The 24032-nt window shown below is 56.2% G+C and overlaps 1 protein-coding gene and 1 long non-coding RNA gene across 2 annotated transcripts; both read left to right on the forward strand.

The window, feature by feature from the left end:
* Positions 1 to 4816: 4816 nt before the first annotated feature.
* Positions 4817 to 9818, forward strand: SH2D6 (SH2 domain containing 6). Its single transcript, XM_062208861.1, is given in 7 exon segments — positions 4817 to 4876; positions 4939 to 5065; positions 5534 to 5645; positions 8079 to 8109; positions 8896 to 9197; positions 9468 to 9646; positions 9649 to 9818. Coding segments are annotated over 7 exon segments (846 nt in total). The 3' UTR covers positions 9684 to 9818.
* A 1724-nt stretch (positions 9819 to 11542) lies between these two features.
* On the forward strand, positions 11543 to 23665 carry LOC133772217 (uncharacterized). The gene is made up of 3 exons (XR_009867764.1): positions 11543 to 11893; positions 12074 to 12191; positions 23615 to 23665. It is a non-coding gene; the product is annotated as an uncharacterized LOC133772217 (long non-coding RNA).
* The last annotated feature ends 367 nt before the right edge of the window (positions 23666 to 24032 follow it).

Here is a 24032-nt window from a genome sequence, read left to right on the forward strand (position 1 = left end):
TTGAGATGCTGATTGGTAGGGGCATCCCATATGGACGCCGGTTCGAGTCCCGGCTGCTCCACTTTTGATCCAGCTCTCTGCTATGGCCTGGGAAAGCAGTGGAGGATGGCCCAGGTGCTTGGGCCTCTGCAACTGCATGGGAGACCCAAAAAAGGCTCCTGGCTCCTGGTTTTGGATCGGCACAACTCCAGCCTTTGTGGCCAGTTGGGGAGTGAACCATTGCATGGAAGACCTCTCTCTCGCTCTGCCTCTCCTTCTGTCTCTGTGTAACTTGACTTTCAAATAAATAAATAAATCTTTAAGAAAAAAAAAAAAAAGATGCTGATCGGAACACTTGTTTCCTACGAGGGAATGGCTGGGTTTCAGACCTGGTTCTAATTCCAACTTCCTGCTCACGCAGACCCTGGGAAGCAGCAGTGATGACGCTAGTGGGTGGGTCCCTGCCACCCATATGGAGAGACCTGGATTGAGTTAGCCCAGTCTTGACTGTTGTGAGCATTTGGAGAGTGAACCAGTGAATGGGAGATCTCTATCTGTCTCTCTCAGATAAATATTTTAAAATGTGATTTTTTTAAAAAAAGATTTTATTTATTTATTTGAGAGGTAGAGTTATAGGCAGCCAGAGGGAGAGACAGAGAAAAGGTCCTCTATCCACTGGTTCACTCCCCAGTTGGACGCAACAGCTGGAGTTGGGCCAATCCAAAGCCCAGAGCCAGGAGCTTCCTCCGGGTCTCCCATGTGGAAGCAGGGGCCCAAACATTTGAGCCATCTTTCACTGTTTTCTTAGGCCATAGCAGAGAGCTGGATCAAAAGTGGAGCAGCCAGGACTTGAACTGGTACCCATATGAGATGCCAGTGCAGCAGGCAGAGGCTTAGCCCACTACACCACTGACCACAGTGTGAGTTTCTAATAATTCTAGGAATTCATCCCGAGGGAATATTTGTGGCATATTCAAACCAATCTGATGCCAAAGATGGGGAAAGAAGATGACCAAATGTACTTGTGTGGCTGGCGGCAGGCACAGCCCTGCAGCCTGGCTGCAACGAGCTGAGGCCATTGAAGCAGGCCCCCTCCCCCACGTCTGTGCAGGCCATGCCCCTGCCAAGATGGCACGGGTGGAGTGCATCTGCTGCCTGGGGCCTTGCATTTTCCCTGGCTGTGGCATTTGCCTATGCAAAGGCCTGAGCAGAGGGAGGAGATAGTGGTGGGGACTGGGGTACTTAGTTTCAGATTTGTCATGGAGTGAGGTGGTGACCAGAGCCGTCTCCTCACTCTGGCCCACTGGGAGGTCCTCCTGGGTGAGGGAAGTCGCCCCTAGCCTTACACACTGAACATGGAAGAAAGGGCAGCTGTGGGGTGGGGGACTTGGCCCAGTCCCTGCCTCATTTTTCCCTCTCTGCTGCCTGGGCTCCCTGTTAAGCCCCCACAATGACTCCCCAGGGCTTCCTAAGTGTCCCTTTGCCTGCAGGTCCCGGGAGCCGGCTGGTCTTCTCTTAAGGCTGTGCCAGCAGTGGCCCAGCCTTGTGGCCCCCAAGGACGCAGACACATGGGCTTCACGCCTCCTCTGGCCTGGCAGCTAGGCCATCACTAAGGTCACAAGCACGAGAGAGGCTCGGCCCTACACGGTCTCACAGGTCCTGGTGCGTTGTCCTCACACACGCACTCTGGGTTAAGCAGTTAGTTACCAGGACCGCTAGCCCTCCGTTTTCCCCCAACGCTTCTCAGAAGTCAGGCATCTAAAATTCACTCGAGGGACGGAGCCTCTGGAAGTCACAGGCAGCTGCTTAAGGAGGCTGGCGAGTCCCGACGAGCCTGATGCCGTCCCCAGCAGGAGGGTCCACACGACCCTATGGGAGGTGCCGGATGTTCTCTGGTTAGCAAACAGGCTCTGGGCTAGGCACACCGCAGACTGAAGGTCGTCTCTAGCAGGACCTTGGGAGAGTTACTCAACCTCTGGGAGACTGAGCTGTGTCCCCGCACCCTCTCTCCCCACTTGTATGTGGAAGCTCCACCCACCCAATATGGCTGTACTTGAAGGCAGAGCTTCAAGGGAGGTGGTAAGGTTAAAGGGGTCACAAGAGGGGGCCCTAATCCAGTATCTTTGTAAGAAGAGGAAGGGGGGTGGGCATTTGGCCGAGCGTTAGGATGCCCACATCCCATATCGGACTATCTGGGTTCAAGTCACAGCAATTCCAGCTTTTTGCTAATATGCACCTGGGAGGCAGAAGGTGATGGCTCGGGTGGGTCCCTGCCACCCAGATGGGAGATTCAGACTGAGTTCTGGGCTCTGGGCTGTTGGCTATTGTGAGCCTTTGGAGAAGGAACCAGCAGATGGAAGATGTTTCTGTGTGTGTTTCTCTACCTGCCTTTCGAATACAATGAAAACAAAAACTTTCATAGAAGAGGAAGCGTCCCCAGGGCTGCTCTCTGCCTGCAGGCAAGAGGCCATGTGAGGACACAGGGAGAAGGCAGCTGTGCACAAGCCAGAGAGAGGCTGCACGAGCAACCAGCCCTCGTGGCACCTTCACCTCAGACTACTAGAAAATGAAATTTCAGTTTCTGGTTCTCTGTCATGGCGGTCGGCGCTGACTAACCCTCAGTCTCCTCATTTGAAAAGCAGGGATAAAATCAGTACTTGCATCATCAGGTTATTTTGAGAATGCAATGAGGAAATATATGTGAAATGCCTGCCAGTTTAGTTTTGCTACAGCACCTTCAGCACCTGGAACAATGCCTCGTCTACAGTGGATGTTTGCTGAATACCCACTGCATAAATTCATCCATCAGAAGTGGCAGCTGTCACGTTGAATGTCACAGCCATTTCTGAACTTTTTGCTAACCTTCATATCCTTGATCACTAATTTCTGATCCACAGAAAATGACAGCTGTAGTGAAGGGGTTAAGAAAAGGGCCTGGGGCTGGTGCTGTGGTGTAGTGGGTTAAGCTGCTGCCTGCAGTGCTGGCAACCCATATGGGCACTGGTTCGAGCCCTGGCTGCTCCACTTCCGATGCAGCTCTCTGCTATGGCCTTGGAAAACAGTAGAAGATGGCTCAGGTCCTTGGGCCCCTGCACTTATGTGGGAGACCTGGAAGAAGCTCCTGGCTCCTGGCTTCAGATCTGCACAGCTCAGCCATTGCAGCCAATTGGGGAGTGAACCAGCAGATGGAAGACCTCTCTCTCTGCCTCTCTTCCTCTCTCTCTATAACTCTGATTTTCAAATAAATAAATATATCTTAAAAAAAAAAAAGAGAGAAAAGAAAAAGGGCCTGCATGCCCCCCAGTTCTTTTCTTTCTTTGTTTTTAAAGGTTATTTATTTGAAAGGCAGAGTGGTGGGGGAGAGAAAGAGTTTTCACCCACTGGTTCACTTCCCAAATGGCCACAACAGCCAGGGCTGAGCCAGGAGCTTCATCTGGGTCACCCATTTGGGTGCAGCGTCTTCCACCACTTTCCGAGGCACGTTAGCAGAGAGCTAGATTGGAAGTGGAACAGCCAGGACTCTAACATGCACCCATACGGATGCCAGTGCAACAGGCGGTGACTTAACCCATTGTACCATGTGGCCACCCCACAGCTGCCATTTCTAATCGGATCTGTGCGTTAACTTTCTGTTGTTGGTGAACTGGGAAAGGCAGCATTGAGCTGTGAGCCCTGGGCCAGCTTAGCTCTTCCCGAGGCAGAGCCTGGAGACCACAGCTGGGGGAAGCAGGCCTGGGGGTGAGGGGAGGGCTCCAGGAGAGCTGGGGCTAGGCCCTGGGAGTGTTCAGGGAAAGGCTGATCTGGGCTAGGAAGCTGCAGACCCACCTTCCTGGTGCTTAGAGATGCAACCACAGGGACAGTGGGGCCCTGTCTCTGTCTGCAGGCCGATCCAGGTCCCAAGGAGGCACTGCACCTCCACCTCTGCCATGGTGAGGCTGGAACCTGGGGCCCATGACTGTGGCCAGGGAGAGGCCTCCCAGCTGCACTGGCCCCCGCCTCCACTCCCTCTCTTGCTCTTTACAGGACAAGCTCAGTAGGATCAATCCCTGGTGAGCCCTTGGGCTCCTCTCTATCCTGCTGCCCCCTCTTTGGTCTCCATCCCCCACCCGTTCTTTGCAGGACACGGCCATCCTAGGAGCTGGGCTGGCTCTGCCCGGCCTCCCCGCCCAGTGAGAGCATTCAAGTGCCCCCCCCCCCACCTCCAGCAGCACTGGGGCTCCCCACCCCTGGCTTCTCAGGGCACCGACTTGTCTAGCCGTGCCCTCCTGGGCCCTAGCTCTATCCCAGCCTCCTGCTGCTGCCCTGCTGCTCCGTGTCACCGCCTGGCCCCCAATCACAGTCTTGTGGCTGGGGGCTCCTGGGGTGCAGTGTCCGGCTTGTACAACCTCAGGGGTTCCTTGGGCACAGTTGACTAGAGTCTGCTTGCAGGTTAGGGCTCACCCCCAAGATGCACCTGTAAGTGGCAGGGTGGGCCACTATGAGCTGGGTTTCCCTCAGGTACCTCTGGATAGGTAGCTCCTGCTCACCAGAGTTCAGTACGACTATGTCACCAGCGCCTGGTTCTTCCACCTGCCTAGGTCCAAACATGGGGTGCAGGGGCCAGGGACTGGCGTAGGTGGCACAGGCAGCTAGCTGGGAGGCCTTCTGGTTTCCAGAATGCCCACCTCACTGGCCTGCTGCCCTGTAGTGAGTGCCCATCACGAGGGGTGCCTCTGAGTGAAGGACTGAAGCCCAAGGTCAAGTGCAGGTGGTGGTCTATTCTGGGGAGAGTCAGGCCTGCGTGCTGGGAGGAGGTGAGGCCAGCCTGTCTGTCCAGACTCTCCAGCTTGGAAAGAAGATGCCGCCAGCCCAGCTCTTCAGCTGCTCCAGGGGCCTGGAAAGGGGGACGGAGGGGGTGGTAAGTCCAGCTGCTGAGGCCGGGCCGGGAGTCCTGGTCTCAGGGATCCTCCCTGTGCTCAGTGTCCCTTCTTGTACCAGGAGGAGGACGAGGAGGAGGACAAATATGAGCTGCTGCCACGTGAGGCTCTGCCCCTCCATCTGGCCCCTGCCCACCTTGCTGGTACCGAGGAGGGCTCCTTGTATCTGGGTGAGGGCTGGGGAGCGAGAAGGAGGGAGGGTGGGTGCTTGGGCAGGGCCGGAGGGTCCCCACCAGGGAAGAGAGCACAGGCCTCGCCTCTGCTTCCTCTGCCTGCGCCTCCACCACCTCTGTGCTGGGCATGGGGACAGGGCTGAAGGGAGAGGGGAGAGAGGGAGGGAGGAAGGAGGGAGTGTGGGAAGGGGAGAGGGGCCTGCGAGGTGCCGTATCCCAGGCAACGGAGGGAGAGCCGGAGGCCTCACATGGTCCCCCTCTGAGAGCCCAGCACAAATTAAGGCCGGGCAGGAGTGCCAGGGCGGAGGTGCCTGGTGGGGGCTGGGAAGCTGGCCACCTCCTGTTGCCATGGAGACGGGGCTGTCAGGGAGCCAGTAAGGCAGGGGAGCCGGAGAGGGAGGAGGAGATGGAGGCTGAGGCTGGGGGAGGAACCCAGCAGCCCACGACGCACGTGGTCTTTTCCAGATCGCTCTGGCCCCCTGGACCCAAGTCAGGCACAGCTCACACTGCCTCGGCCCTGTGGTGAGGAGCACCCCCCCACCAGCCCCTCCCTCCCCAGGCTGCCCTTTCCCGATGAGTAGATCCCAGCGGAGTCTACTTTACTACAAGCCCGTATTTGCATTCAAAAGGCCCCTGTCTGCTCTGGAGAGCGGAGAGCTGGAGAGCCAGAGAGCCGTTCCCAGGCTTGTGGAGCCTTAGTTGCCTGGCTGGGCCTCTCAGCCGGCCTTGTGCCACCGCCGCCACCAGGGCTGGGCTTTGCTGTCCCTCACCCGGACTCGGGCCTCAGAAGCCCTCGCTGTGCTGCCGTTCCATTCCCACCATTCCATTCCCTGGCTGCGGCCTTTGAAAGCTCTGTTTTCACCATACATTACGTTGGAATAAAAGAAAAAAATCCCGGCGAGCAGCACCTCCTCTTCTGCACACCTCCCCGAGTGCTGCGGTGTGGGTTTTGGAAACTGCACAGATGCCCATGGCCCTCCACACCTCTGCCCCCCATCCTTGCCCTCCCCCCTGCTCAGCTCCCTTCCCCCAACCTCCCTCACTGGTCCCACTGTGTCCACAGCTGAAGGCAGCCATGAACCCACAGGTGGTCAGGACACAGGGGCCCATCGTTGGGAAGCAAGGTAAGGGGGCCACCCTCCCTCTCCCCATTGCTCCACCCTGGAAAGGGGAGTCCTCCCCTTAGCGGGGCAGAGCTAGGTGAGGCTGCCTTGCATCCCCCCAGCTGGGCCCTCACCTACCTGCCAGTCCCCTAAGGTGGGCAGTGCCAAGGAGGAAACATGGACTACTGTGCTTATGATCACCCAGAAGCACTGTCCCTGACCCCCCTGCCCTGTCCTGCCCCTGGTGGGGCCTCTGTTCTTCCTGAGAGCCCTCACTCATCCTGCAGGGCCACGTCAGGCTACCTGTCTCCGGTTCCATCCGTGTCACCGCTGCCCCGGCTGAGCAGAGACCTCCCCCTGTGTCAGGACAGGGATTCATCTTAGCCAACACAAGAGGCCCCAGGGAGGGAAAACGCCTCCTACCCAGGCTGCGCCAGTGGTTGGTAAACCTGAATGACCTTGAGGGTGACTTTGATTTTGGAGCAGCCTGAAGTTACCTGGCAGCAAGCCTGGCAAATGGGCTGGGAGGTCAAGCCAGGCATGTGGTTGGCCAGCGGATGAAGATGGCTCAGGGAGCCCCTTGGAGCCGCACTGAGGACCCTTCACTCTGCAGCCTCCGTGTCGTGTCGTGTCACTGAGCTCCCTCCCCCGCCCTGCTGTTCGTGACTGGCTGGTCCTTCCTTTTCCTCCCAGAGAGTGGGGAGTGGCCCTTCCATCCTCAGCGCACATTTTAGAGTTCCGGCTAGGAAGTTGTCAGGGGTGGGGGCCTCTAAGGCAAGGAGATACCCCTAAAACCAAGGCACAAGGCCCAGGGCACAGCCCCTCGTCTGCCACAGGCGTAAGCCAGTTGTCCCAAGCGTTCCTTCCTGAAAGCCACATTCTCTGAGAGCTGGGGCCTGTGGGAGCCTCTGAAGGGACCCCCACTCGTACAGAGGAGCATCTCCGTCACCACGCTGGCTCCCAGAAAGAGAGGTGCCTTGTGGGCAGGCAGTGCCCTACTTAGTCCTGCCCTCACTGCTGGAGACCTCCCTACCCTAAACTGAGCCCCACACACCCCTCCCCACCCAAAGACCCAGACCCTCCAAAGGAACCCAAAGAGGACCTCTACCTGGGGCTTGAGCCCGGCCCAGGTGAGCGTCTCCCTCCACTCCAGACCCATCCTGGCCCTGAGACCGTCAGCTGCCCGCAACGCCACACGCTCCTGGCTCCGTCTTCTTCCCTTTCTCCTCTCCCTACCCTACAGTCACACACTGGCTGTCGGACACCCGTGTGGACAGCCACACTTCCGCCTTTCGCTGACCTAAGCTGCATCAACCAGGGAGGTGATCCCTGGAGCATGGCCTGGGTGGGGTCTCCCAGCTGCCGTGGCCAGGGCAGCCTCTCCCTCCAGCTGGAAGGACTCACAGCAGGCCTTTGCAGCTGTTCTCAGCACCTCCCAGGCCAGGCTGGGCTTCCTCGCCCGGCGCCCAGCAGAGCGCAGCCTGCCCTCTCTGTTTCAGTCTCGGCCTTGACTCGGGATCTGAGCTCCCTAGGCCTGAAGCCCCCAGGGGAGTGACCCAATCCGGTTTACACATAAGAGAGAGAGAGAAGCAACTCAGGCTTCCCCAGCCCAGACCCTGGGATGCGACCTTCTTGCATTGTCCCAGGGTGCTGGCAGTGGTGGCAGGAAGGGGATGGCTTGGGGTACGGGGCTCACTGGGCCCTTTCTCATGAGGGAGCTAAACCCCTGTGCTCTGTTCCCCAGTTTGCTCTCTGCAGGCCCACCACAGCTCCTCAGGAAGCTCGGGATGGAAGAGGCTGGTGGTGGGGGGAGAAGTGAGCTGGGAACGGGGGAAGGAGGGAGGCACAGGGTGGGACTTCGGACCCCAGGCAGCGGGCCGGCTGTGACCAGACCTCTTGTGTTCCAGGGGGCAGCAGCAGGGGGCAGCACCTCCAAAGGTGAGTCCAGGCGCCTTCAGCATGAGCTGGGCAGTCCTTGGGGCCCATGTCCAGCTGTGATCAGGCCCGAGGGGGGCGTTTTGGGCATTTTCCAGCATCGGTACCCAATCGGGAGGCCCTGCTCAGTGTCCCAAGATCACTCCTTGATGGAGGTCACTTGAGGCCTAGCCGGGTGGGGAGCACTGGCTGCCCTGCTTTGGGCTTCAGGCCTACAACTGCCCCCATCCCCTACTCACTTCCTTTGCCAAAACCCCTCCCAGCCCCCATCCCGGGATTGCTGCTTCCAGCAGGAAGGAGGCTGTCTCTTCCCTCTGAAGCCCCCACCCACAGCACCTCAGCTGCTGAGGTGAGGAGCTGGGGGCAGAGGCCAAGCTTCCCCGCCCAGGAACCCTCCCGGGCTAGGGAGGTGCCCCTGCGAGGAGCACTGCCCGTGTGCCTCTCTGCTCTGCTATGGGACTCGAGCCGAGGTGGGCGGACCGCGGTTCTCTGCTTCTGCTCCCCCGCCAGACCCAGTGCCCTCGGCAGCTGTGTGTGTGTGCGCACACACACACAGGATGGTGGCTTGCTGGGGCGGTCTTGATACTCGACTAACTCAGACCATCAGGCTGTTGAGAGTGCCCTGCTCTGCTTCCACAAGGTGGGCAGCCACAGATCCCGGGTCTTCTCTGAAATCCCTCTGCTCCCAGGCCATGACTGGATGAGTTGGCAGGAGTGGGAGGGCCAGCCGGCCGGTTCTCTACCTCATGGTCAGGGCTGAAGGCAGGACAGCTGGGCTCTCCCGAGCAGGATGGGGCCTACAGCTCCCAGCCCCTCAGCCTGGCTGTGCTCCGAGGCCCGGTCTACGACATTCCCATCCACAGGCTGGATGGCGGGGGCCACTATGCCCTGGCCCAGCAGAGCAGCCCCTTGGGCCCAGCCAAAAGCATGTGCCTAGGGGAAAACTCCATTTGTGCTTTCCTGGGCTGGGGCCAAATGCCAAAGGCCATAGCCCTGAACTCCACCCAAGACCTTTGGCACCGTGGGGAAAGGCCCATCTTGCTCTGGGGGAGGTGGCCTCCTCCCACCATGGCTCAGTCTGCACAGTTGAGGTGAGGGTGTTTGTACCTAGAATGAATGCAGCTGGGAGAAGGGCAGGATCCAGGTTGTCCAGGCTCTTGTCTACTAACTCAGCATTGCACCCCAGCATTTGCAGTCAGCCCACGCCAGAGAGCCAGGGCAGAGCGGGGCCTGAAGTTGTCTCCTTGGACTCTGAGCCTGGCCAGCAGCGTGCCTGCCCATGGGCACTGTTGAAGGAAAACTGCAATCAGGCAGCTGGAACTGGAGCTTCATGGGACAAACAGGAAGGACAATATCTAAACAAATGTGCACGAGCCCCCTGGCCAGAGCCATGCCATTGCCTCAGGAAGTTTCTCACACGTGAGGTTTAAGGGGCTCACCAGAGCCTGTCTCCCTGCACAGCTCTTCTCCTCCATGGTGGCCAAGGTCCAGCACTACCAGCAGCGCCCCCTGCCCCTTGTGGACAGGCACCTTGGTAGCCGGGGCTCACCTGCCTGCTCTTCCCCACCAAGCCCTGAGGGCCAGGTACACACCCACCTTTGCTCCTGGCCCTGTCGCACCTTGAGCTGTCTTCCGATCTCCTGTCTCCCTCTCTCCGACTCTCCCCAGTCCTTGCATGAGAAACCTTGGAAAAGGTTACCAGGAGAGAGGAAGGGTCCTGAAGGCCCCCACCCAGAGGCCTCCAGGAATGGCAGGGGGTCCTCCCTGACTGCTGGGGTCTAGAGAGGTCAGCCTGCTCCTGGGAGCTGAGCCTCAGGGACAGCAAAAGGTACCCTTCCACTTTCTCCTGGGGGAGGGACTGGGGTGCTCTGCACATGGTACACTTTCAATAAACATCTGTCCAACCAATCCTTGAAGCCGAGTGAAGCCGGCTCCGGGGTTCTCAAGTGTGCCAGGGCCGACTGATTGGCAGCCACTCATGCAGCTGCAACAGGCCAGGCCACAGCACAAAGAGCCAAGTCCCATTTCTGCCCAGATTGGGCCCTCCGCCCTTAGATGGTCTGTGCCAAGGAGGACAAAAGCCAGGCGGCCGATGTTTGCTTTCTTTGAGAGGTTGGTGGGGAAGGGGGATGTTAGGGAGATGTTAGGCAGATTGGTGCCTTCTCAAACGGAGCACCAAAATGTTAGGCAAAGGGTGCAGAACAGAGAGGAGACAGAACGCGAACCTGCAGCCAGACCAAATTTATTCAGAGAAAATAAATCTGCAGAGGTCGACCCACTGCCATCAGGCCCACAGAGCAAACACGAGGCAGAGGCCTGGGCCCCAGCAGGCTGGGCCCTTTTATATCTTAGGTGGGCTAGGGGTTGGGGGAGAGGGACAGTAGGCAGAGATGGGCTTCTCCATACTGGGTCTTCAGGTTTGGCCCACCTGCTTCCAACCTGGGGAAGAATGCAGGGTGTGAGAACTGACCTCCTGAAAGAAGTCGGGGTAACAAGAACCCTAAAACGGCTGAGGCTTATGTCCCTGTTCCATCAAGAGTGAGGCTCAGAGTCACCCCGGCCACCACCGCCTTAAGGCTGAGAATGGAGCCCATTAACTCCTCATCCAACGCCCACTTGAGGTCCAGTGTTCCCGAGGGAGAGATGAGCCTGACTGTTAGCACCTGGCGTAGTCTAGAGTAGGGGAGACAGTGCACCGAGCCGACAATCGGGTCTGGACGCCCCAGTGAGGGACCAAAAGCAAGGGCCGGAGGAACGTGGCGCTCGAAGAAGACCGGAGGCCGCCGGAGCTAGGGGGCGGTGGAGACCCGGGAGGCCCAGTTGGGCCGGGGGCTGAGACAGGCCAGCGGCCTGTGCGCGTCCCGGGCGGGGTCCCCGGCCCTGGCGCGGCGCCCGGAACACCCCGTGCCGGAAGCGCCATGTGACCGTGACTCCGCAGAAGTCGCAAGCGCCGCGAAACAAAAGGGCGGCTCCGCGCTGGGGCTGGCACGGAGGGCCCCGACCCCCGCCCAGCCCCAAAACCAGGGCACTCAGCCTCCCGACAGATGCCGGGCTCTGGCCGGGCAAGGAGGTGCGGAGCCCGGGAAGCTGGGGAGGGAGGGAGAGCGGGCCAGGAGGACGCGTGAGAGCCAAGTGCGAGGCCAGGGGCGGGGGCGCGCTCCGTGCGCTGGCAGGTCCCCTCCCCGGACCTCCACTTCCTCACCCCGTGATGCGGGGAGGTTGATGGCTCCTACGCAATCGACCTCCGGAAGGAGGCTAAGTGGGGCGTGCCACAGAACGAGGCGCCGAGGGCTGCCCGCCAGCTCGCAAGTGTACGCGCGCTGAATTCCCGTCAATTAGCTGCCACGGTCAAAGTCACCGCAGGGAAGCCGCTTCCGGCCCGGGCGTCAGGAAGGGGCGGGGGAAGGGCCGGATGGCTGGGCCGGGAGGGCGAGGAGGGGATTAGCGTCTGCGTCTCGTAGAAGCAGGCGGACCGGAGACCCCCAAGACCCTCCCGCGGCCGTGTTAGCGCAGTCCTGACGCCCTCCGGGCCTCGGTGGGCGTAGCCTCTCTCCTGCCTCCTTCCCCGGCTTCCCCTGGCAGGAACCAGTGGCTGTGGCTGCTGCGGGGCTCAGGGTACAGTGAGACCTGTTGCACCCCTCACCGGCCTTGGACTTCCCTGCGGGAGTTTTCTGCCCTGCGGCCACAAAGGCCTTGAGGCCTGTCTTCACTGACCGTGACGCCTGTGCTGGGAGAGCAAGGGCCAGAGCTCTGGGGTTCATGGCCGACTGGGACTCACTTCCAGAAGGTAGCCTCAGTTCCTCCCCAGCCCCGCCCCGGGGAGGCGCTGGCCAGGCGGTGGGGCCGATACATCATTAGGACCCCAGGGCTCAGCATCGAGACTCCCGGTTCCAGGAGCCGCCCCCGGCCCCCCAGTTTGGGCATAGGCACCTTGGGCAATCCCTTACAGCTGCCTTTTCACTCCTAGGACCAGCGGCCGCCACTGCCCACTTTTGTGAATTCCGGCCCAGAGGACTGTGGGTGGCGAATATTTGTTGAAAGATTCACCACAATAGGTCAAGTCTATCCTGGATTCCTCTAAGCTGGTAACATTCGTTTATCAAGACGTCCTTTGTTAAAAGTACAAGCCGTGCTATCCAACAGAGCTTTATGTGGCGATAGAAACCTGTTTCTGCATTGTCCAGTACAGTAGCCGCCAGCCGCAAGAGGTTAGGGAGCACTTGCCATGTGGCCAGGATGGCTGAGGAACTGAACTGTTTGTTAGTAATTTAATTCATTTAAATTTAACTAGCCATATTTAGCTAGTGGCTGTTGTCCTAAGGGGTGTGTGTGTGTGTGTGTGTGTGTGTATAGAGGGCAGTAGCGAATCAGAGCTGGGGAAGGGCTGGGTCTGCAGAAGCTTGGATGGTCCCTATAAGGAGTGTAGGTAATGGGGAGTCACTAAGGTTCTGAGCAGGGGTGTGGTGCAGGAGGGATGGCATTTTATTTATTTTAAGATTTATTTTTTATTTACTTATTTGAAAGAATTAGAGAGGTAGAGACAGAGAGAAAGGTCTTCCATCCGCTGGTTCACCCCCAAAATGGCTGTGCTGATCCGAAGCCAGGAGCCAGGAGCTTCTTCCGGGTCTCCCACCATGGGTGCAGGGGCCCAAGGACTTGGGCCATCCCAGGCTATAGCAGAGAGCTGGATTGGAAGAGGAGCAGCCGGGACTCGAACAGGTGTTTATAAGGGATGCCGGCGCTGCAGGCTGGGGCTTTAACCTGCTGCTCCAGAGCGCCGGCCCCAGGGGATGGCATTTTAAGGTGTCGCTCTAGTTGTGTAGTGCTGCAGGGGCCAAAAAGGCACCCAGAGGCAAGGAGAACCGTTAGGGGTGCAGGCATTTCCATCAATCAGGCAAGAGATGATGTTCCTTGTTTTCTGACCGTGCTAGTGTTCCTCTTAAGGACCCTATCCCCATTTCCTCCCAGCCAACAGGCCAGATTCTAGAAGATTCTAGGCAAGGTTACCCTCTGGGGCATGAAGGAACTTAGAAAAGTCATTTGGTGAAGAAGCCCCTGCATGACAGATGCTCATTTTGATATGTCTGTTGTCCAGGGAAGGCCTGTAGGGCGAGGGGAACTGAGGCGGTGTGGAACTGGGAAGGGTTTGAAAGCCATGGCTGAGCACAGCTGCACCTGCTGGGCCTCAGAGTGTGTCTAAACAACCATCCAGCACATTTTTGGCTTTGGTTTCTGAAGAGGCAGCTGGCTTTGGACAAAAACATGGGTAGAAGGTCTCAAGTTTGATTCTGCCTCACTTGCTCACTTCCTGTTTAATCATAATCTCAATCTCTTCATTTTTAAAAAATATTTTTTTTATTTTTCACTTATTTGAAAACCCTATAAAAGGCTTTTGACCTCCTGGATCTTTTCTTTTCTTTTCTTTTCTTTTCTCTTCTCTTCTTTTCCTTCCTTCCTTCCTTCCTTCCTTCCTTCCTTCCTTCCTTCCTTCCTTCCTTCCTTTCTTTCTTTCTTTCTTTCTTTCCTGTTTAAAAAAAAATAAAAAGAGGGGCCAACGCTGCGGTGTAGTAGCCTAAGCCTCTGCTTGCGCCACTGCATCCTATATGGACATGGGTTCAAGTCCTGGCTGCTCCACTTCCAATCCAGCTCCCATTTTATGGCCTGGGAAAGCAGTGGAAGATGGCCCAAGTGTTTTGGCCCCTGCACTCATGTGGGAGACCCGGAAGAAGCTCCTGGCTTTGGATTGGCCCAGCTCCCGCCAAGGTTGTGGCCAACTGGAAGATGCCCGGCGCTGCAGGCCTCTCTCTCTCTCTGTCTCTCCCTCTCTCTCTGTAACTCTGCCTCTCAAATAAATAAATAATTCTTTTTAAAAATTTAAAAATAAATCCTGTTGAGTTTTAAAATTTAAAAATAAGGGGGCTGGCACTGTGGCACAGTGGTTTAAAGCCCTGGCCTGAAGTGCTGGCATCACTTCAATCCAGCTCTCTGCTATGGCCTGGTGGGCCCCTGCACCCACGTGGGAGACCCGGAGGAGGCTCCTGGCTCCTGGCTTCGGATCAGCACAGCTCCGGCCGTTGCGGCCAGTTGGGGAGTGAACCAACGGAAGGAAGACCTCTCTCTCTGCCTCTCCTCTCCCTGTGTAACTCTGGCTTTCAAATAAATAAATCTTTTTTAAACAATTTAAAAATAAAACCTGTTGAGGAGGGGTCCAGTGGGAGCAGAAAGACACCAGGACAGTGGCTTCCAAATTGGACCTCAGACCACCTGTAGACCATGATGAGAAAAAAGGAAAAAAAAAAAACCCAAAATCCACCACTGCTGAAGTGAGCATTTCCATAAGCAAAATTATTCCATTTAAAGGGCTTCCTTTGAAATCAAGTTGTTTCTCTCTCTCTCTCTCTCTCTCTTTTTTTTTTTTTGATGTTAATAATAGCAAGAAAGAAAGCTTGCATGTTCATTACAGATGCAATTTTTGTTTCTTATATTTTCTCAACCCCACGGTTGTGGCACGGACAGATACAGAGGGCCTAATGTACTTGATTCTGCTGGGCCGTAGGATGAGAGGGGCTCGATGATTGGTCGTAGGATGAGAGGGGCTCGATGATTGGCTTAGCGGTCCCCTGGGGGGTCTTCCCAACTCTGGTATTCCCAGCACTGTCCCTGGGCTGCGTCTCCCCGCACCCTCCCTCCGTGCTCTGCCCCACTAGGTTGGCTGTGTGCCCTCTGGGGAGATGTGCTCCTCGGTGAGGCACCCCGGGGTTAAATGATTAGCCAGGAGACAGAGCTTATAAAAGGTGGGCGTGGGCTTCACACAGCCTACCTGGTGTTTGTCCTGGGATCAGACACAGATTGGCACCAACCTCCTCTAGGGCCTGGGAGCAAAAAAGACAGAAGGGCAGGCAGGACAACAAACACCAGGGTGAGGGCTGGTTGGGGAGAGAGCATGGGAGGTGATGGACGTGTGGCCGGAGAATAACATGGGCTCCCTGAACTGGAGAGCCACTGGGCACCTCGTCCTGTGTCCTCCCTTAGAGACAGGAAGTTAAGGCCTCAAGAGCAGTCTCTGGATGGGGGAGGGGTATGGATCAGTTCAGCCGGAGAAGAAAAGGAATTGAGGGAGAGACTTGCAGGCTGAGGGCAGAAACCTTAAGTGATGACTGGCCCAGGACTGAGGGCCCCAGCTCCCCATGGGTTCTGGGTTCTTGCTCCCCAGTTCTTGCTCCCCTCTTGGGGTTCCTCTTGGGGGCCTGGAGCAGGAGGCTGGCCCGAGAACACTGGCTAGGGGTGTGAGGACCCACAGAGGTCCACCGAAGAGTGGCCTGACTCAGCCTCTGAGCTCAACTTGCCCTGCGGAGAGGCTCCAGGAAGAGAGTGGCCCCGGGGAACTGTTCCTGCAGTCACACGCTTGGAGCAGACTCCTCTCCCCCACGCACATAAGCAGACTCCTCTCCCCCACGCATATAAACGTCTGTATCCCCGGAGAATCCGGGACAGGGGAGTCGCCAGCAGGGCCGCTGTAGATCCCAAACACCAGCAGAACCAGATGTCATTTCTGGGAATCCCCTGTCACCTTCTGGTCTCAGATGCAACAGTCCTAAGCCAAAGCCACGTTGCAAGTGTCCCTGCTTGGGCCCCCACTTCCCAGATCCTCCTGGGAGAAGCCGGCTCTGCCTTTCGGAAGGCTTCCAATAAAGAGACCTTGGGCAGGCTGGGTGCGGGCCAGGACCCCAGCTGTGCACGCTCTTGAAGCTGGGAGCTGGGGCAGCTGGGAGGCCTGGGAATGGAGTGGCTGCCGAGCCCTGGGCTTGCCTGCTCCTCTTTGCCACCCTCTCCCTGAGAGCCAGAAGCAAGGCCAGGGAGCTCCTGGGAGTCTCCTGCTGAATTCCCAAGGCCTGGCAGCTGGCCCTGCAGCTGATGCAAGGCCTGTGGTGGCTGAGCTCAGCCTGTCCCCAGCACTTGGGGCCTCTCATACCCATCCACCCTGGAAAACACATCTGTTCACTGCCACCCCCTGCCTCAACCTGCTGAGTCCCGGCTCCATTCCTCTGATAGCACAGCCTGGCAACCCGGGTTCTGGACGCGAGCTGTCTTAGGGCTGGGGTATCCTTGAGCATGTCTTTCTTTCTTTCTTTCTTTCTTTCTTTCTTTCTTTCTTTCTTTCTTTCTTTCTTTCTTTCTCTCTCTCTCTCTCTCTCTCTCTCTCTCTTTCTTTCTTTTTTAGACAACTACTTATTTGAAGGGCAGATTTAGAGGGGTTGGGGGAAAAGAGAGATCAGTCAATCTTCCATCTGCTTGTTTGCTCCCCAAATGCCTGCAACAGCTGAGGCAGGGCCAGGCCAAAGCCAAACACCTGGAACTCCATCTGGGTTTCTCATGAGGTTGGGGGTGGGGGTGGGGGAGGTCCCCAGTACTTTAGCCATCATCTGCTGCCGCCTTAGGTGCGTTAACAGGAAGCTGGATCACAAGCAGAGTAGCCAGGACCCAAACCACGTGCTCTGATATGGGATGTGGCATCCCAAGTGGCAGCTTCACCCACTGCACCGCAACACCGGCTCCTCCATGGGGACTTCTGAGTCAACTCTACTCTCCTGCGCCGGAACCCAGGGGCCCTCCCCACCCCCTGGGGAACCTGTCCAGGAAAAATGGAGGACTTGAGCCATGCTTCAGGCTCTGACCCTCAGTTCTGTCCATGGCAGCCCATTTCCTCTTCAGGGAGAGGTCAGACAGCCCCCTGGGCACCCTCCAGGAGGTGGGGCCTTCCTCCACCTGCTGGCCTCTCTTACTTCTGATGCCAGGGACCAAGGTAGGGCCCACAGCAAATCGCTTGCCCTCAAGGTGTCCCCAGCCCAGGACCACTGTGCGTTCAGCGTCCGTCTACCAACAGCCCAGCAGTAAGGACTTGGCAGGTAATAACTAAATGACGATACTGCGTGTGAGCCGCCTCTTACAAAGCGCTCTCAGGATTAAGCAGTGCTTCAGGGGCTCCGGGTGACAGTGCCGTGCTATTGGCAGGCTCTAGACGGGGAAGCCGAGGCCCGGGGAGTGGACGCGGCAGAAGCAGGAGTCACAGCCGCAGGGTTTTTGCTCATCCTCACGCTCCCTTCATCCTGCCCCACAAGCGTGTGCTGGGCAGGCTCGCCTGTTGCTGGAGATCCAGTTGAGGCAGAGGGGTGGAAAGGAATGTTTCTCGTGGCCAGCTGGGGAAAGGGTGGGGGAGGCTGGGAGGCCAGGACTCACAGGTTTGGAGCTCGGGCATGCTGGGGCCATGCCTGTCGGGGAGGGGACCGGAGCCACTCAGGGGAGCACCTGGGTCTGTAGGAGGGCTCCTAGGAGCATTGGGAGTACTTTGCTCGACAGAAGGCTCATCGCTCACACCAAGTTCAGGCTGGCACCAGCAGGGCTAAGGGCAGAGGCTGGCTTCATGGTGGGCCCCTCCGCTTCCAGCCCAGGCCCAGCAGCAGTGGCCATCACCGGTGTCCCTCTGACGTCTGCCCCCTTTGTCCTCAGCCATGTCTGACCCTCCTGGGGGTGGCCCTACACCCACTCTCATGACCCCTCGCCCACCCTCCCACCCTCCCATCACAGCTCTGGCAGCTGATGCAATTTCTGAGGCTGGTGAGTTCAGGCTGTCCAGGTTTATTAGCAAGTAAGCACACAGTGCCCTGTGTGGAGGGTACAGCCTGTGCCAGCTGCACCTGCTGCTCCCAGAGTCAGCCTCTCATCCTGGCAGGGCGGCCTATGGTGGAGTTGGAGGCCCACTGGCAGGACAGGGATAAGATACCCCAGCTGTAGGGGCCACAGCAGGCCCAACCTGCTATCTTCTCACCAGCCCCTCAGGGTCAGAGAAGGGATCTAAAGAAAGAAAGCCCAGCTAGTGGCCCCTCCCTGACCTTGAACCAATCCCTAGAGCCACCAGAATCACTTTCAAAACAACAACAACAACATTTTATTCACTGGTACATAAAAACTGTACACCTTTATGGAGTATCAGGTAATATTTCAATACATGATATCATGCTCAAATCAAGGCAAAAATGTCTCTGCAAACGTCATTTCTTTATGGTGAAAGCATTCAAAATCCTTCCCTCTAGTTTTCAAAAACCTATTCACACTATCAGTGGCTGGAGCCACCCTACTGTGCACTGGAATCCCAGAACTTCTTACTCCTTTCTGCCAGGAGCTCAGTACCCACTCATCTGTCTCCCCCATTTCTCCCTTCCCCCTGGACAACGTTTTCACGTTCGAATTCTGTCTGTTATTTGTACAATCACATGGCAATACGTCTAACAGGCTCTAAAGAGTATACTAAAAAGGAAAGCAACTCTGCCTCCCACGTGGGTTGCTCAGCTGCTCTGTCCTCCTCCCCAGAGGCCAGCGGTGTCACGGGGCTCCCTGTGACTCTCCAGATAGAGGCTAGAGCAACTGCTGGATTTCGGATTTCCTGGGGACACACAGCAAGGTCACATCGTGCCTAACTATCTGCTTGGGGTGAGGGAGGACACGTACCTCCGCTGTGAACATTCCTTGGGAATGAGTAGGAAATGACCAGGGATAAACTCTCCTCCCCCCGCCCCAACCTCCACGCCCCTCCACCTGTTACGACACTGGATGCCAAGGCACAAGCAAAGAGAACAGATGGCATTTGCCTTGTTTCTTAGGGAAGCTGACATTAAGGAGACCCGACCCAAGGTCACACGACTGGCTAGGGCACCCCCAGTTTTCCCAGACCATCACCCACTCCCTCATATTTTCTCTGTGCTGCGTAAATGACCTCCAGTTCTTAAAACACCTCTCCATGCTCCTCTATGGACATTTCAAGGACAGGATCAAGGACCCTTGTTCCTCTGTCAACCCCCTCCCCACCCCTTCTTCCCGTGAGCTGAACTCTGAGCTGAGCCCCTGAGCAGCCGGTCTGTGGCGGGGGCAGCAATGTTGGCTGAACGGAGGAAAGAGAGAGTGAGTCTGTGGTTCTTCCAGGTGCACCCGAGGCTTCTATCTGGTCGCACTCACGTCTGAGACGCCCACACTCACTGGCCCACAGCCCCGGGCCTCACTCGTCCTGTTTCCCACAGTTGGCTCAGTCAACGCCGTCCAGGAGGCCAAGGCCGTGGGCTGCTCCCTAGGGGCAGGATAATCCCTGTGGCGAAACATTCTGTTCCTTGCCCGTGAACTGTACAGAGTGTTGCTGATTACAAGCGAATGGCAAAAAGAGACTGTGCCTCCTTGAAACGCAACGCGCACAGCAGCGGCAGGGGTGACTTCTCGGTGATCCCTGTCCCCTGCCACCAGCCACTCGTTCCTCACTCCACCACCTCGATCCCTGGGGGGATGCTGGGGCGACCGGTCATCTACCCTCCCTTTCTGCCTTTGATGTCCGGGCTAAGTTCAATAAGCAGGTGTCCCTCTGAAAGTCAGAGTGCAGAAGGATTAGGTGCTCAGGAAACAGGCTGAGGAGGAAGGGCTGTGGCTTCAGAGGGTGTGCGCTGGGCCGGGTTAGTGAGGCGGCAGGAACGAGGCGGGAGGCTTTTTCCTTGTTTCAGTGCCTCTTTCGTGAATTCAAGCTCAGGTCTGGGGTGGGGGTGAGGAGCCCCAGGGAGAGAGGCCCGTGGACCAGAGAGCTGCCAACTTCTGCAAAGAGGACAGGAGGGAGTCAGGGCTATCCCTGGCCATGGAGAAGGCTGAGGGAACGGCGGAGCGAAGGCGCAGCAGGTCGTGGGTCACAGAGAAGGCATCTGGAGGCCACACGTGGGCGTTCCACCGCCACCTGGAAATCGTACACTCCCAAAAGCGCTCGTCTGCTCCAACAGCTGGCTGCCCTTCCTTCTTCCTCATTCTGCTTGAGGCGTCACCATCCTGCTGGGCCAGGGATTCACCAGGAAGGCACCTAAATAGGCTGCCTAGGCCACAGCCGGATCCCGCCCGCCTGCCTGATGCTCTGTGTGGCCCCCACTCCACCCCCCTTACTTTCTTCCCTCCTGACTGCAGGAGGCTGTGTGTGTCAGGATAAACCCACCTGGGGGGAGAGAATGACTTCTGCACCAGATCGGATGGAATTGCTTGGTTCAACCATTGGCCATTAAACATGGCAGCCTGTATGTTGTCATGATGACATCTTCCTCCAGAGGAACCTCCCACTACCAGCCTGTCCGTCAGCAACCCTAGCAACAGCGACACGGGGCTTCACGTTTACCAAACGCACCCTCACATGGCTTCTGGGACTCCCCTCTTCTCCACGTCCTTTTCTGATTGCTCTTCATCTTCCTGGTGTTGAAACCTGGGTGAGCCCAGGCCTGAGTTCTTTTCTTTTTCCTTGCTCACAAGCTAGATGGCCTCCCTCAGGTTCACGGCTTTGATCCATCTCCCTGTGCTGACTGCTGCAAAGCTGACGTCTCTTCCTCCTTCAATACTCAGCTGCCTATTCAGTTCACCACCTTGACCCGATGTCTGAAAGACATTGCCAACGTGCTATCCAAAACCACACCTTCACTTTCCACCCACTCCTGCCCTGTCTACAGCCTTCCTTAGCTCGACGAATGACACCTCAGCCTTCCGATGCTCAGACCAGGATCTCTTCCTTGACATGTTTCTTTTACCCACAATCTACATTCACTCTATCTGCAAATACTCTTGGTTCTACCTTCAAAATACTGTTATCTCTTGCTATGCATGAACTCTATTCTGTGGATTCAACCAAGACTGCATAGAAAATCAATAGTGCTATGATGGTTGCATCCATACTGCATAGGTATAGGTACAGACTTGGTTTTTTTCTTTCTTTCCTTTTTTTTTTTTTTTTTAAGATTTATTTTATTTATTTGAAAGGCAGAGTTACAGGGGGCAGGGTCAGATCTCTTCCATCTGCTGGTTCACTCCCTAAATGGCCACAATAGCCAATGCTGGACCAGGCAGAAGCCAAGAGCCAGAAACTGCATCAGGGTTTCCCATGTGGGTGGCAGGTTCCCAACTTCCTCTGCTTTTCCAGGTCCGTTAGCAAGGAGCTGGATCAGAAGTGGAGCACTCAGGACTTGAACCAGTGCTCATATTGGAAGCTGGCCTCCCAGGCAGCGGCTCAACCCACTGTGCCCTGCCAGCCCCGGTCCTATGTTTCTAACAAGCTCTAAGGCGACGTGGGTGGACCATATTTTCAGTAATGAGGACATGGTGACTTTGGGCGGTTACTTTCGTCTCTTTAGGTTCCAGTTTTCTCACCCACCAGACAGGGCTCAGCCATTTCACTGGTTATCACAGGATCACATGAGCTAGCATGCATGAAAATATAACAGAAACCAAAGACACTTAGCAGATGTCAGACTGACCATCTATCTCAAGTGTTGTTGCCAGGATGCATGTGATAAAAATAAAATATACAAAGGGTTTGGCTGGCTCAGCAGGTGTACGATAACTGTCACTTGTTTTTCCTCCAGACGCCCCGGGGTTCAAAGCGTAGTGGTCTGATACCTAGAAGGGAGACTGCTAAGAGAGGCTGTTTCCAAATGTCAGTCAAGTACGAGGTCACCGCAGACGGGTGGAGGCAGGAGGTTGGAAAGAGAATGCATTGGGGGCACGCATTTCCATGAAGCCTGACTGTGACACACATAAGAGAATACAGAGCTGGGCCTTTCCAGGGGATTATCACCCTCAGCTTCAGCGAGCACAGCTTTGTCCGTGGAGGACAGTCCCACGCTGTGTCCTGTAAGCCCCCACCACTTCTGCGCTTGGCTCCTGACTTCAGTCCTTAGGCTTGTCCTGATTATCTGGTCCACCGAACCCTGAGCAGCTGGCATTGGCCTTAATCATGTCTTTCCATCTCCTGTTGGCCCCACAACACAAATCGCTTCTGATGTTTGTAACAGACGTCTGTGCTGACGCCAGCCTGTTCCAGGTGGGGCTCCATTCTGCCTGCTCTGTGTGGCAGGCTTACACCCACAGCCACCTCAGTGCCAGAGACAATGGGATGAGTGTGAAAGCCGTTATCAGCAGCCAGGGACTACGCTGTGGTGACTCACGGGGTACCCATGCCAAGTGGCGGGTGGAAGTGGAAAATAATTCCTATGTTTCAAGCCTAGGGGGAGCAAGAATGATGAAGTCTGAACTTTGGGGCCAACTTTGGAGGGGCAAGAGGGTGGATCTGTCCCTTAGGCTGGTGGAAGTGTGGACTGAGGTTCACCAGAGCGGGCAGATAGGGGAAGAGAGTGGAGAGATACTCATATAGCTGTAACTTCTGGATCTGTTAGACAACTGAGGATTATATGATTGGGAACACCCCTGTCCACCCATGCAGCCGGATAAGTTCCCAGGAGAGGGTATTTGACCAGATTCTCAAACTGTGATCCCTCTCAGGCACAGTGGCTTCCTCCTGGCCCTCATGGAGGGGGCTTTGAGGCAAGAGGTCAGTTGGACTTGGCTCTCGATTTTAAACTCAATAATATTTCCAAATAGGATTGCACAGCCAGTCACAGGGAGGCCCTGTCGTCTTCCTCATCCAGTCAGTAGCAGTGGACAACCAGGAGTTTCCTGTGGCCGTCCAGCCCTTATCCCAGGAACGAGCGGCCTTTGTCCTCTCTGTGCTCCCTCCTTATTCTGGTCCTCACTGTGGCTAAGCAGCAAGACAGGGAGACTAGAAAGAGCCCTGAACTTGGATTCGGAATCCATAGATTTCAATCTCCTGTTTTCTAACTATATTCAAACCTAAGGGACTATCTTTCTAGGAAGTGTGCTTCCCCATCTCTCTGACCCTAGGAGCTGTCAAATTTGCCAACTCTAGTCCCCCCACCGCATCAGGGTCTACTCCCAGACCAACCATGGAACTCTACTTCCTTTGCCAAAATTAATTGGTCTAGTGGGCACACCTGACTAAAATTGGACCAATGAGTGGCTTCCACAGAGAGAATAGAATTGTATTTCTCCACACAAAATTCAAGGCAGTGACAGAAAGGAAGCAGAAAATTGAGTAGTATCAATCTTGGAATTCACTAAAAATGATGAGAGAGGAATTTGGAAATAGGCATAAATGAATAAGAATGAAGGAAACCTGGGAGGAGACATAGCAACAGAATTTTGGAAGGTGGAAATGAGTGGTAACTGAGTTAAAAGATCCAAGAAGACAGGCTGAATCCTGTTGGCTGTAGGAAAAACCAAGAAGCAACTCATGTACACCACAGACCCTCCCGAAGGCAGGCAATCGGAGGCACCAGGTATCACGTGAAGTAAGGCAGAAGATGGGCCTAAAGGGGTGTGCACGCAGCCTAGCACCTAAGACTCCACTTAGGATGCCCAGGAACCATATCGGAGTGCCGAGGTTCAATACCCGGCTCAGCTCCCGGCTCCAGATGCAGACTCTGAGGAGCTCACGTGGTGGAGTGCCTGGCACCATGTGGCGCCCTGAACTGAGTGCCTGGCTTCCGGCTTTAGCCTGTCCCAGCCCCAGCTGTTGCAGACATGTAGGGAGCAAACCAGCAGATGAGATCGCTCACTCTTTCTCTCTCTTTGTTTCTCTGCCTCTCAAAAGAAGAGGAAGAGGAGGAAGAGGAAGAGGAAGAAGAACTGGATCTAAAAACAGGAAGCTAGTTAAGTGTCTGTTTAACCAGCAGGTAGGTGCCCTAATCCCTCCCCCACTGTCCTTCAGTGAGTGGTTGTCACTGTTCCCCATCAACAAACGACACTACAGACTCCCGCTAGGAGACGATAAAACGGATTTTTCTAGCCTGGGAGACATCAGTCACAGTTGAGGGCATAGGAATAGGGTCCACGACACACTAAATGAGGCTGCCTATGGCTCTCCTCCCCCACTCAGCAACCAGAGCTCTGGCTGGCAGACCTATTCTTTCTGGGTGGGAGATTGGAAGACACGTTTCTGGGAAGTCTGAGTAAGCCTGCCCAAAAAAGGCTCTACAGATACTGGCATCAGAGGTTTCCCAATGAGTTGG

Source organism: Lepus europaeus, chromosome 13 (assembly GCF_033115175.1).
Source record: "Lepus europaeus isolate LE1 chromosome 13, mLepTim1.pri, whole genome shotgun sequence".
NCBI lineage: Eukaryota > Metazoa > Chordata > Mammalia > Lagomorpha > Leporidae > Lepus > Lepus europaeus.